General features: G+C 40.4%; 1 protein-coding gene and 1 long non-coding RNA gene across 2 annotated transcripts; one reads left to right on the top strand and one right to left on the bottom strand.

Annotated features, from left to right (window-relative positions):
• Positions 1-700: 700 nt before the first annotated feature.
• On the top strand, positions 701-3807 carry LOC309692311 (uncharacterized protein; the record flags this gene model as incomplete). Its single annotated transcript, XM_082510664.1, has 3 exons — positions 701-1409; positions 1446-1946; positions 3748-3807. Exons 1-3 carry the CDS (start codon positions 834-836, stop codon positions 3805-3807), a joined length of 1137 nt encoding a protein of 378 aa, XP_082366790.1. The 5' UTR covers positions 701-833.
• Positions 3808-4545: 738 nt separating this feature from the next.
• LOC309693005 lies at positions 4546-11316 on the bottom strand. Its single transcript, XR_014272553.1, has 4 exons — positions 11076-11316; positions 9275-9307; positions 5093-5252; positions 4546-4873 (listed from the first exon to the last, which is right to left on the bottom strand). It is a non-coding gene; the product is annotated as an uncharacterized lncRNA (long non-coding RNA).
• Positions 11317-12008: the final 692 nt, after the last annotated feature.

A 12008-nucleotide genomic window follows, 5' to 3' on the forward strand; every position in this document is an offset into this window, starting at 1 on the left:
GTCAAGACCCCGATGAGGACGACGGGCATGCAGTTGAGCGTCCCTGAGACGGTTTCTGACAGTTTGTGCAGAAATTGTTTGGTTGTGCAAACCAATTGTTCCAGCAGCTGTCTGGGTGGCTGGTCTCAGACGATCTTGGAGGTGAACCTGCTGGATGTGGAGGTCCTGGGCTGGTGTGGTTACACGAGGTCTGCGGTTGTGAGGCCGGTTGGATGTGCTGCCATATTCTCTGAAACGCCTGTGGAGACGGCTTATGGTTGAGAAATGAACATTCAATGCACGGGCGACAGATCTGGTTGACATTCCTGCTGTCAGCATGCCAATTGCACGCTCCCTCATTGCTTGTGGCATCTGTGGCATTTTGCTGTGAGACAAAACTGCACATTCCAGGGTGGCCTTTTGTTGTGGGCAGTCTGAGGTACACCTGTGCACTACTCATGATGTCAGATCAGCATCCTGATGTGGCACACCTGTGAGGTGGGATGGATTATCTCAATATAGCAGATGTGCCCACTACCACACATTTGGACTGATTTGTGACCACTGTTTGGGAGGGATGGTTATATTGTGTATCTGGAATGAATTTAGGTCTCTACGTCCATCCCATGGGGAATGGGAGCAGTAACAAAGGTGTTGCGTTTATATTTTTGTTGAGTATATATATATATATATATACATCGCCCGGATCAACAAGGTCCGCGTCAGGTGTTGAGGAACCAGGGCACCCTGACGAAAAGTGGGCTACTGGAACAAGAAGGCATCGGTGGGCAAGAGACGAAAACAGGGCGTTGTTGGAATGCTACTACGCAAGTAACCCCGGCGGAAGGGGCTACATGAATAGGATGAGGGACCTATGGATTCTTCGATACCCAACATCCACAATGACAGCGAAACAACTAGTAGCTCAGTGTTCCAACATTCGAAAGAAGGGACTTCTCTCACAGCTAGAGATTGACGAGGTACAACACAAATGCTACGGCAAGGAGGAGTCAGGACGCCAGGTCAGGGGGGAGATATCATCACCCCCACCCGAGATTGGGTACATAGCCCCAAGTGCGATAGGAGAAGGATCGTTGAGTGCGAGAGGACCTGACCTGAAAAATAGGATCATGGCCAAGCTTGAAACCTGGATCCCCCGTAGCCGGTTACCAAGATTACGTGAAGTACCCTCAGAAGGTCTGCTAGATGATGTTAATGCAGCACTACGGGCAATACCTACAACCACGATTACCGACACTAACAAGCTGATCTACAATACGGCAGCAGTGATCAGTGAGATGCTTGGCTACAAGTTGAACAGCGACAAGGGGCAGTACCCTCCATGGAGAAGGAGGCTAGAGGGCAAGATCAAAGTAGCACGGAGGGAGGTTAGCCAACTAACGGAGTTGCAGAAAGGTGCGACAAATAAGGTGCCTAAGAAATACAGCGAGCTGTCCATACCTAAGGCCTTGGAAACTGCCAAGCAAAGACTCACAGCCTTGGCCAGCCGCTTGAGGAGGTACACCAGAGAGATAGAAGGCAGGAGAATAAACCAGCTGTTCTCCACAGAACCAGCAAAGGTGTACTCTCAGTGGCAAGGGAACAATAAGAGAACAGCACCACCAAGGCTGGAGACGGAGCAATACTGGAAGAGCATATGGGAGAAGGACGCAACCCATAACGGCAATGCTCAGTGGCTAGAGGATCTGAGGGCAGACCACAGTGACCTCCCTGAACAGGGTCCAGTAACCATCACAGTGGCAGATATCCAAGAAAGGGTCTCTAGTATGAAGAGTTGGACAGCACCAGGGCCCGACATGGTTCACGCCTACTGGCTGAAGAAGCTGACTGCACTCCACGAGCGTCTGGCAGCACAAATGAACCAGCTGCTAGTTAACGAGAGACACCCGGAATGGCTAACCGAAGATCGGACGGTCCTGATCCCCAAGGACCCCAAGAAGGGACCGGTCCCCTCCAACTACCGACCAATAACCTGCCTCAATACTACATGGAAGCTCCTGTCAGGCATCATATCGGCTAAGATGAACAGGCACATGGGTCAATACATGAGCGGGACACAGAAAGGAATTGGCAAGAATACCAGAGGTGCAAAACACCAGCTACTGGTAGACAGAACAATCAGCCGAGACTGCAAGACCAGACTGACCAACCTGTGCACTGCCTGGATTGATTACAAGAAGGCCTATGACTCAATGCCCCACAGCTGGATACTGGAATGCCTAGAATTGTACAAGATCAATGGGACCCTAAGAGCCTTCATCAGGAACTCAATGGGGATGTGGCGTACAACACTAGAGGCCAACTCCAAGCCCATAGCACAAGTCACCATCAAGTGCGGGATCTACCAAGGAGATGCTCTGTCCCCACTGCTGTTCTGCATAGGCCTGAACCCCCTCAGTGAGATCATTAACAAGACTGGCTACGGATACCGACTACGGAACGGAGCAGTTGTCAGCCACCTCCTGTACATGGATGACATCAAGCTGTATGCCAAGAGTGAACGAGACATCAATTCACTGATCCACACTACCAGGCTATACAGCAATGACATTGGAATGTCGTTCGGACTGGAGAAGTGTAGTTGGATGGTAACAAAGAGAGGGAAGGTAGTCAGAACTGAGGGGATTGAACTACCAGAAGGCAACATTGCAGACATAGAGGACAGTTACAAGTACTTGGGGATCCCGCAGGCGAATGGGAACCATGAAGAGGCCGCTAGAAAAGCTGCAACCACCAAGTACCTGCAGAGGGTCAGGCAAGTCCTGAGGAGTCAGCTGAATGGTAAGAACAAGATCCGGGCCATCAACACGTACGCCCTGCCCGTGATCAGGTACCCTGCTGGGGTAATAGGCTGGCCAAAGGAGGAGATAGAAGCCACTGACATAAAGACAAGAAAGCTCCTTACCATGCATGGAGGGTTTCACCCCAAGTCCAGCACCCTGAGGCTGTACGCTAAGCGGAAGGAAGGGGGCCGGGGACTGGTGAGTGTCAGCACCACAGTCCAGGATGAGACAAGGAACATCCAAGAATACATTGGGAAGATGGCCCCAACTGACCGAGTGCTCAGTGAATACCTCAGGCAGCAGAAACCCAAGAAAGAGGAGGGAGACGAGGAACCATCATGGAAGGACAGGCCCCTGCACGGTACCCAGCCAACATTTATATGTGGGGCCCATATGGTTTGGAAATGGGCTGAAAAATGGGCCCCATATAGGATTGTCCGCGGGTTCCGTAATGGCCCCATATTAAATGCCCATATAGGTGTTATGTTAGGAAAATCTGGGAACTAAATGGGCCCCAACTGGGAAAAGTACACAGAAACCCACCTGGGCCCCATCTTTCAAGTTTTTGTGGGTACCATGTAGGCACCACATAGGCTAAAAAGTGGGTTTTAAGTGGGATTGTCCGCGGGTTCCATAATGGCCCCATTTTATAAGCCCATCTCGGTGTTATATTGGTAAAATCTGGGAACTAAATGTGCCCCAACTGGGCAAAGTACACAGAAACCCACCTGGGCCCCATCTTTCAAGTTTTTTGTGGGTACCATGTGGGCACCACATAGGCTAAAAAGTGGGTTTTAAGTGGGATTGTCCGCGGGTTCCATAATGGCCCCATTTAATAAGCCCATCTCGGTATTATATTGGTAAAATCTGGGAACTAGATGGACCCCAACTGGGCAAAGTACACAGAAACCCACCCGGGCCCCATCTTTCAAGTTTTTGTGGGTACCATGTGGGCACCACATAGGCTAAAAAGTGGGTTTTAAGTGGGATTGTCCGCGGGTTCCGTAATGGCCCCATTTTATAAGCCCATCTCGGTGTTATATTGGTAAAATCTGGGAACTAAATGGGCCCCAACTGGGCAAAGTACACAGAAACCCACCCGGGCCCCACCTTTCAAGTTGTTTTGTGGGTACCATGTGAGTACCACATAGGCTAAAAAGTGGGTTTTAAGTGGGATTGTCCGCGGGTTCCATAATGGCCCCATTTTGTAAGCCCATCTCGGTGTTATATTGGTATAATCTGGGAACTAAATGGACCCCAACTGGGCAAAGTACAAAGAAACCCACCCAGGCCCCACCTTTCAAGTTGTTTTGTGGGTACCATGTGAGTACCACATAGGCTAAAAAGTGGGTTTTAAGTGGGATTGTCCGCGGGTTCCATAATGGCCCCATTTTATAAGCCCATCTCGGTGTTATATAGGTAAAATCTGGGAACTAAATGTGCCCCAACTGGGCAAAGTACACTGAAACCCACCTAGGCCCCATTTTTCAAGTTCTTAGTGGGTACAACATGAGGAAAACATGAGCTAAAAAGTTGGAATGGCATTAGCAGTGGGTTCTGTATTTGCATCTTATTTCTAGTTTGAATTGACTAAGTTCTGGCACTGAGTGGGCCCCATGTAGTAAAACAGTCACAAAATAAATTTTTCAGACGGCTAATACGGGTTCTGTGACACAAAGACACCAAATATATTAAAGCTGACCGCAAACAAAATCTAGTTTGTAAATAAAACCATTTCAAAAATCACGAGGGTACACAAAACAACATTTTTCACATTTATTTTGTCCAACAACTGTGATTTTACGTAACTGTATTCCAAAGTGCGTAAACGTTTAAAAACTAGAAATGTCAAACTACAGCAAAATTCCTTAGATATTTGGAACTGTAGCAACATGGGGAAAAAGTCAGATGGAAAACTCAAAAGCTTATCTTGAATCAGCAGGGTTTGTTTTTTTACAGAGCCGTAAGTCTATTTTGTACCCTTGCAGCCCTCGGTCCTCCTCTGTCTTTAGCTCCACTGAACCACTTGGACAGAGCCTTCTCTGCTTCTTGCAAGTTGACTTTTGATGTTAAATAATTCTTCAGTGCCTCTGCAAATGAAGAAGAAGAAAAACGGGCAAGCCAAAGTAAAGTTAATCTTAGCTTACTTCATTTGGTGATGATTTTCAAAGAACAATGTTTATTTCACTTTATTGCCTCAAAAAATATATACAAATTGCATGATAACCAATCTCAGTTACACTTTCAAACACTTTATTAAAAAAGTTTAGTTTTCTAAAGTTCAAATGTCTCAAGTGAAACTAACTTACCATACACAACATTAAAAAGACGCAAATCTCTGAACTTTTTTTCCCCATGTCGGCCAAGCATGTTGTACTCCACAGCCAGCTCAGGTGATATGAGGAATTTCATCATCCTTCTTGTGGCATCGTCTACACTTGTTTCCCCTGTATCTGCTACCATGGCAACCTGAGGGGAACATACAAAAAGGACAGATTAGATACTGGCATCTGGTTAGGATGCCTCCCTGGTGAGGTGTTTTGGGCACGTCCCACCAGGAAGAGACCCAGAACACCCAGGACATGCTGGAGGGACTATGTTTTTCGGCTGGCCTGGGAATGCCTTGGGATTCCCCCGGAAGAGCTGGGCCAAGTGCCTGGAGAGAGCGACGTCTGGGCCTCTCTACTTAGTACCGGATTGGGTCGAGGGGCAGCAGCCTAAGCTTAAGATAATGGACCGGAATGGAGGATAAATGGACACTTTACATATTACTTAATGTTTACTGTGTGGTGATAAACAAAAAAATGGTAGTAAACACAAGCTAAACTAAAAAAATTAATTGCGCTTCCTTAACCCTTTATCCCCAATAATGTTACGCAGGATAACTGGTAGGTCTGGTAGGTTTTTTCCTCTACTGTATACTATATGAATGTAATCAAGGATTAATAACAGAAAGAAAAAAGAAATTGAAATTTTGCCATTTTTACTAATCAAAATGTACATGAATAAAATATTTAAATTAGTCAATTCAAATTAATAACTCTAAAACACTGAACAAAATTAAGTATTTGACCCTGTGGTTTATTTTCGGACATCTCTTTTCTTCTAAAAGTCCAGGCGTGTTGGGCCCCTGGCAGAGCTCAGGTTTGACGAGACAGGTTTGGAAAAACCTGTCGCTGGCGACTTTTTGGGGGCTAAAGGGTTAAAATAAATAGGAATTGGCCAAAATTTGTATAAACTATGAAATAGCAGAACAAAAGTAAAAAAAAAAATCTTTATCTGTTATCAGAATCAAATATTTGATTAGAATAAAAAATTTAACTTTCTGGAAGATTTCTCGTTACATCTGTCATAAAAGTAACAACATCTCAGAAAAGAAACATGATAGCAACAGAAAAATATGATAGCAGTGTGATGTGATGGTCCCTGGCCAGATTTTTACACATATTATAAGCCCTGTGACACAAAAACCACAGAACTCTGACACGCACAGACTGTTTTCCTTCGTGCTAATGAAGAAAAATGCTGGTCTGGTATGTAAAAGGGAATTTATTCTTCCAGGACCTGAAGCTCCGTAATGCAGCCCTCCAACAGCCAAACCTATCTGTTCTCTGATTGTCTTGATGCATGCTCAATCATCCAGGTAAGTAAATCTCCAAAAGTTGATTCTGTTCATCTGGACGTAGCGCTTGCAGCATTTTCTCCCACTGAAAATGCTACGTCCAGATGAACAGAATCAACTTCTGGAGATGTTCTCTGATTGGATTGTTTAATTGGTGATTGACATGAAATTGACCAATCAGCTGAAAGGAAGAAAAATAGGGTCAAAATTTGGATGTGTAAGTATAAATCCACACACAGCCAGGAAAGCCGAGCGCAGAGTTGTTTGTAGCACCAATTCAGCCAGAGTGGAGCCAGATGGATTTTCCATCCATCCACACTGTAAAGTCTATAGACCAGCAAGTGATAAATTAACAGTGTTGTTGGTATTTTCTAAAACAGTTGTATGCAATAGGAATTGCTGTTTATAGTCCTCCTGTATATCTGCATGTTCCCTCCCAATTAAAACCTGTGATAATGGAGATTCAAATTCATGTCATACCTATACCAACAGTTATCAAGTATCCAGATCGACCTTTACTGATGTGCTCTGTCAGTGCGCCCCAGGGCAGCTGTGGCTACAATGTAGCTTGCCATCGCCAGTGTGTGATTGTGTGTGTGAATGGGTGAATGACTGAATGTAGTGTGAAGCGCTTTGCTATAAAAATGCAGGCCATTTACCATTTAAAGGAAAATTGTTATTTCCATGTATTTTCCTGTTCTGCCTTCAACTTTGAGGACTTCCCCCCACATTTCTAGTTGTGACAGTGCACCTACAACAAAAAAAATCTGCTGTGATTTACATTTGTTGAAAGAGCAATTTTGTAAAATAGTCTATTTTTGTATGCACAGTTTACAAATCTGTCCTGTACAGCATGGACTGATTGCATGCTAAAAAGTTGTTGCTTAAAAATAAAACAATAAATTTTTAATTAATAACATCAGCAGAAAGCCTTGTTATTAATTAGATGTACAATTTCTATAGAATACGAAACAACTCAGTTCATTTTTGATCATATCAATACCAGCATATTACACAACTAGTGATGGGATTTTCGTCTCTTTTTAGAAAGCCGGCTCTTTCGGCTCCCAACCGGCTCTTCAGGTTGTTTTGTTGCTTTAATTAATTTATTATTAACAACAATATAAAATTATGAACAAAAGGAATTACTAATGTAAAAAAAGAAACGTGGTTTTATTTATATATGTTTATATATAAATATATATGGTGGCCCCTAGAGACAAAGCATGTACAAACTCCAAAACCCATTTCTAGCGTCAACTGAACTTCCAAAACAGAGCTATCTAGATCACTTAATTTACACAATTGAAATCATATGTGTATTTTTTGTGTATTTATACACAAGCACTCATATATATTCATAAAAAATTCCAAAAGCTGTTCATTTACCTGTTACTACCACACACCAAATCCGGTCGTTGGTACTTCCTGGCTTGTGTAGCCACTAGGTAACAAAATCTCAACACTGTGCCTAGCATCCTGGAGCACTTCTGTTGTGTTTTGTACGTGCTTTGGAGTTTGTACGTGCTATGGAGTTTTTACGTGTTTTGGGGTTTGTACGTGCTTTGTCTCTAGCAGCCACCGTAAATATACTTTTATTTATTCTCTCCACATAAAATGTAATAAATAAATCATATAATACAAAAAAAACAACTATTTACATTTCAACTTTTAACTATTTAAATTTTCAGCTTTTTCCTTTTAAACAAATTTAAAGTGAAACAACACAAAACACTGCAAACCACAACACAACACAATTAAATATAAATTATAATATGAAAACAAACAGAAGATGCACATTCTCTGTCATATGGGCCTGCATGAATAAACTTTCTGAATCCTTTATCATCCGCAATTGAAAATAGTTGTGGATGATTACTATACCTTTGTAATGTGACGTTGTTGTCCCTGGCTCTCTTTCTCTCTCTCTCCCTCCTGCTCTGTTACTGTGCTACTGCGTGTGTAACAACCGCCCCTCCCCCCTCTTCCCAGCGCAAAGCACAAGGCTCGCGTGCAGAGTGAAGCGGAAAAAAAGTGCGAGAGAGAGGGTGAGAGAGAGAGAAAAAACACGCTTGTGTCGTTCACTTCAAAGAGCCGTTTCGTTTTGACCAACACATCACTAACAACCATGATGAAAAACGCTCATCTGCTTCCATCACCATCAGCTGATTAACATTGAGCTGCTGCAGTCAACACCATCAAACTAATTTAGTGTTTAATGTTATGTTATTGAATGCTTTTATTTTTAAATCTTTACCAGCGCTTAAAGACTGTAGATGTTCACACCTGGTGTTAGAAAACCGAGCTCACAGCAGTATTTTTTTTTATAACAGGAAATTTTAATTTTTATTGGTTACCGTGTTTATTACCACTTTTATCAGTAATGTACTTCCTATAAAATATGGATTTGATAAGTTACCGGTTTATTGAAATCAGCTAGTGAACACATCGATCACTTTATTGAACTACACGCCTTACACTCTTGTGAGCTCTGGTTACTAACAGCAGGTGTGAATGTTTGGAGTCCAAAACGCAGATAAAGATTAGAATAACAAGGCAATGTAAAATCAGTTTAATGCAGTTGACAGTAGCAGCTCAGATGGAAATCAGCCAATTGTGAGGAGAGCAGAGGACCAAAACTGTCAGAGTTGTGGGTCAAGTGAAGAGAACACTGTTGGCATTATTGTTAGCATAAAAGATGAAAATTAAATAAATGTTAAATTTTAAAATAGATCATTGCCTCCTGTGCCTAAATAAATATATATACTTAATACCAATAAAAAAAAAAGGATGCCCCAAAGACCATCACTTTTCAAAAATAATAATAATAATAATAATAAGTAATACAAATAATATGAAAGTTACTTACATGTCAAAGATGGTGCTTGTGATCTTGAAGAATCTAAACGTGATAAGGAAATGAAAGAAAGTGCATGAGAAAATACAAACATTTTTGTTTTTTCCCAGGATAATTCAATATAAAAGATTCTCTTACTAATTCACAAAATGAACAGTGTAATTAAAAGTTTGAAAGGCACTGCATGTGTTTATATGATAAACTGACTAATTCAAGCAGCAAACACTAGCAGTGCAAAAATGTATCTAACTAGCTGACAGACTTTAAAGTCACAGGAAGATATATCAAAATGGTGACTTATGCCAGAACAAATGACTTGACAGACATAAATCCTAAATTCCTTTAGGTAAAAAAGGAATTACTTTTTTATAAGTGGTCCCTAGTGGTTTTCAAATTATTACATGGCTTGTTAATTTTTTATTAAATTATTAAGAAGCCAGATGAGTTCAAAACATTTACAAATTACTATAAAGCACTATCCAAACTTCAAATCAAGTGGCAAAATCTCCAAATTAAAAGTACTCGCAAACTATAAAAATTTGATTATACTTAAAAATATGCAAAAACTAATTTAGTGGAATTTTTACCTGCTCAAGAATACATTGAACATGCAATATTTAATTGAAAAGAACAAAATTTGTGTACTTTTAGAAAGGATTATTAAATATTTGGGGATACTAGACATAAAGAGGGTCTCGTACATTTACGGGCATCTAATTTCCTGGATTTAATGGTTTAAAAGTTTAATAGGTCTTTGAAGTTGATAATAAAATTGAGTCCATTATTAGCAAAAAGAATAAAAAAAAAAAGAGCAAAAAAATGCTTAATATATAATAATTGTTTTAAACTTAAGCTTTGTAATTGTAGCAGATTTCATTATGTCTGTAATTTTTTATTTAGCCCCACAGTAGTAAAAGCCATAAATGGGAGTTAGATTTATTACTAGTATTTTACACAGCATTCAGCTATAATAACATGTTCTGCATTTTCCTACTTCACCATCTGATCTGAACAGCTGCACTCTCTTAATTAATTAATGACCTAACATTTCTCAGTAACCAATAACTAGATGGAACAGCACAGTATCTAAGAGAGTGATCAGACAGTGTTTGAGCTAAAGACGCTGTGTGTTTCTTTTGGGGGCTTTTTACACACTGATCCACCACCGTTTTCCCATAGTACAATGCATATCTGGTAACATTACCGTATTCAGATCAGAAAACCGTTTCAGCTGCAGGCATCTACTCCTGTAATTTAAACAATCACCTTGCTACACTGCACATGAATATTACGTAACATGGTATGACTAGCTCATGTTCAGACATTTAAGATACTGTTCAGCCATTTTGTTTACTGGGTAGTGCATAATGGCCGAGTTAGCTGAGCAGGAATCCACTAAAGCCAAAAAAATAATATAAATTTTTTAAATTAATTACAAAAACCTTATAGGAAAACCCAAGAAACAGTTGCAGAATAAACGGCAATAAACCCATTCTGATTCTGATTCTTCTGATTCAGAAGCACAGAAAAAAACTGCCGTGTACGTTATAGTGTGTAAATTCAAAAACTGTATAGAGAGAATGGTGCAATGAAAACAGAATAAGATAAGATGAACTTTATTGAGTAGAATATAGGCAGTAAGAGTTTTTTAATTAACTTTAAATTATGTTTGCCAAAGACAATGCAGTAAATTAACCCAGTTCTACCTGCTAGCTAAAGATGTTATGCTTCTCCCCCTTATACCGTTTAGGACGACTATAGAAAGTTACTAAAATAACCATTGATGAAAACGTATCAAACTTTAAGTATTTACCTTTGTCATAGTTTTCGATTCTTTGGTATCCTTTTGTCCTCCACGTTCTTAAACACCAGGGAGAGAAAAGGCGCAACAGACGAAAGACCGCGAAGACTAGACGCTAGGCGGTGCAATCTGCTCCTCCCTCTTTTTAAACGAGCCAATAGGAGCTGCTCACATTAAAAACAACTTTATTTAAAAAGTCGTTTTACACCTGATACAAAAATTTTAAAAGTCAAACAATGCACAAGTTTAAAAGAACAATTTTATTTTTAAAAGTTTTTTAAGCATAGGGATGGTTAATATGTTTTAAAAAGTAATATATAATATTTATCAAAAAGTGTCACCCAAATCAACATCATAATAAAAATATAATTAATAAAAATATAATAATGATAAGAAGAAGAATAACAGTTTACCTAAAAGCTCTTCTAACATTAGACTGGTTTTGAAAAGTTTCAATAGTGTCAATACACCATAAGGACAAGGGAGTTTCACAGTTGAAGTGTGACTGCTTGAAAGACCCCATTCCCTCTCCTTTCCACTAGTTCAAAGAAAATATAAATTATTTCTGGTTATATAATTTGAGGGCACAAGTTTGAAGAGTAACATTTTAACAGATCGGTAATATACTTCAGGAGCTTTACTGGATCTGATTAACCAAAACTTCCATCTTCCATGTAACTAACTGTCTTTTCTCTAATACAGTAGAGTGTGTCTGATCTACTAAAAATCCTCAACTGCATGTTTGCTCAAGTAAATAGTCTTAATTGTTTGAACAACCAGTAATCCTTAATTTGCAAATGCCAAATCTGGATTTTGTCTGTGTAATTCACTTTTATCTTAGGTTTTTTATTCGTATTTTTTGCTTTTCTTTTTTTCTACTCTTGTGTCCGTTTTAATCACTTATTATTGCTGCTGTGACAAGTGAATTTACCTAAGAAGAATCAT

Source organism: Aulonocara stuartgranti, assembly GCF_965226115.1.
Source record: "Aulonocara stuartgranti genome assembly, chromosome: 17".
NCBI lineage: Eukaryota > Metazoa > Chordata > Actinopteri > Cichliformes > Cichlidae > Aulonocara > Aulonocara stuartgranti.